This window comes from Austrofundulus limnaeus, unplaced genomic scaffold, assembly GCF_001266775.1.
Source record: "Austrofundulus limnaeus strain Quisiro unplaced genomic scaffold, Austrofundulus_limnaeus-1.0 Scaffold123, whole genome shotgun sequence".
Taxonomy (NCBI): Eukaryota; Metazoa; Chordata; class Actinopteri; order Cyprinodontiformes; family Rivulidae; genus Austrofundulus; species Austrofundulus limnaeus.
Window position 1 is genome coordinate 1,320,365 of NW_013952525.1, and position 1,237 is coordinate 1,321,601.

The window sequence follows — 1,237 nt, forward strand, 5'->3', positions numbered from 1 at the left end:
CCCCATTCCACCTGAGTGCGTCCCGGGACATGGCGTTAGCCATTCCCGAGCCACGCCTCCCTCCAGGGTCATTGAGTGTTCAGCTGCACCCCCCCGGGCTGTAAATCCTCCTCATCCTCACCGTTTGTTTCTGTCCGCAGCCCCGACGAAGACTCCTGTCAGAAGTTTGTGCCGTTTATTGGGGTAAGAACTCGTTTTCTCTCCTCCAAACAGAGTCGTCGTGTTCAGTCAGTGAAAACGTGTTTATTCTTGCAGGTTGTGAAAGTTGGGATTGTGGAGCAGAGCCTCTCAACCTCAAGTAAGAAACAGATTTATTTTACAGAACATAAACAAAACAACAAGCTGAAGAAGTTGCATTAACTACAYAACTTTCTGTTCAGACAAAAGGTTAAAGCTGAAATGTTTTTACTGAAAGCTGGAAAAGGTTTATTAGCAAAACTGTTGATGTGAAAATAGGACAATAATGAAAACTTAGAAAAAAAGATGGTAAAAAAAGTAGCTGAAATTAGCAAAAAATGCTAAAAGTAACCGAAACAAGTTAAAATTAACAGACAGCAGGGAAACGAGCGTGATTTCTTTTTACATGAGCAAAAACAAGAAAAGCATAGCTAAAAATAGCACAAAAAAGCTAAAACTAGCTTAAAAGTAGCTGAAATACCGTAAATTATCACAGACAGAAAAAGCATGTTTGCTGAAGAGGTTCAATAGCAAAACTGTTGATGTGAAAGTAGAAAACAGTGAAAAATTAGAAGAAAGATGGTAAAAAATTTAAGAGCTAAAAGTAGCCAAAATTAGCAAAAAATGCTAAAAGTAGCCGAAACAAGTTAAAATTAAKAGATAGAAGGAAGGAAAATGAGTGATTTCTTTAAATTAACAAAAAAGAAGTTGAGCTAAAAAAAATCGATAAAAAAGCTGAAACTAACCTCAAAATAACGTAAAAGTAGCTGAAATAAGCACAAAGAAACAGAAAGTGCATGTTTGTTTAATTTAATAAGTAAGAAGCTGAAAAGGATTCATAGCAAAAATGTTAATGTGAAAATAATGAAAACTTAGAAAAAAAGATGGTAAACAAAGTAGCTGAAATTAGCAAAAAATGCTAAAAGTAACCGAAAAAAGTTAAAATTAACAGACAGCAGGGAAATGAGCGTGATTTCTTTTTACATGAGCAAGAACAAGAAAAGAAGCATAGCTTAAAAAAAGAACAAAAAGCTAAAACTAGCTTAAAAGTAGCTGAAAT

At 35.0% G+C, this 1,237-nt stretch overlaps 1 protein-coding gene across 1 annotated transcript in view; it reads left to right on the forward strand.

Moving 5' to 3' along the window:
* LOC106522219 (phosphofurin acidic cluster sorting protein 2) overlaps positions 1-1,237 on the forward strand; it is a gene marked incomplete at its 3' end in the record, with an annotated part of 79,345 nt that overhangs the window by 72,373 nt on the left and 5,735 nt on the right. Inside the window, 2 exon segments of the mRNA XM_014015143.1 lie at positions 141-183; positions 256-298. Coding sequence (XP_013870597.1) covers positions 141-183; positions 256-298 — 86 coding nt within the window.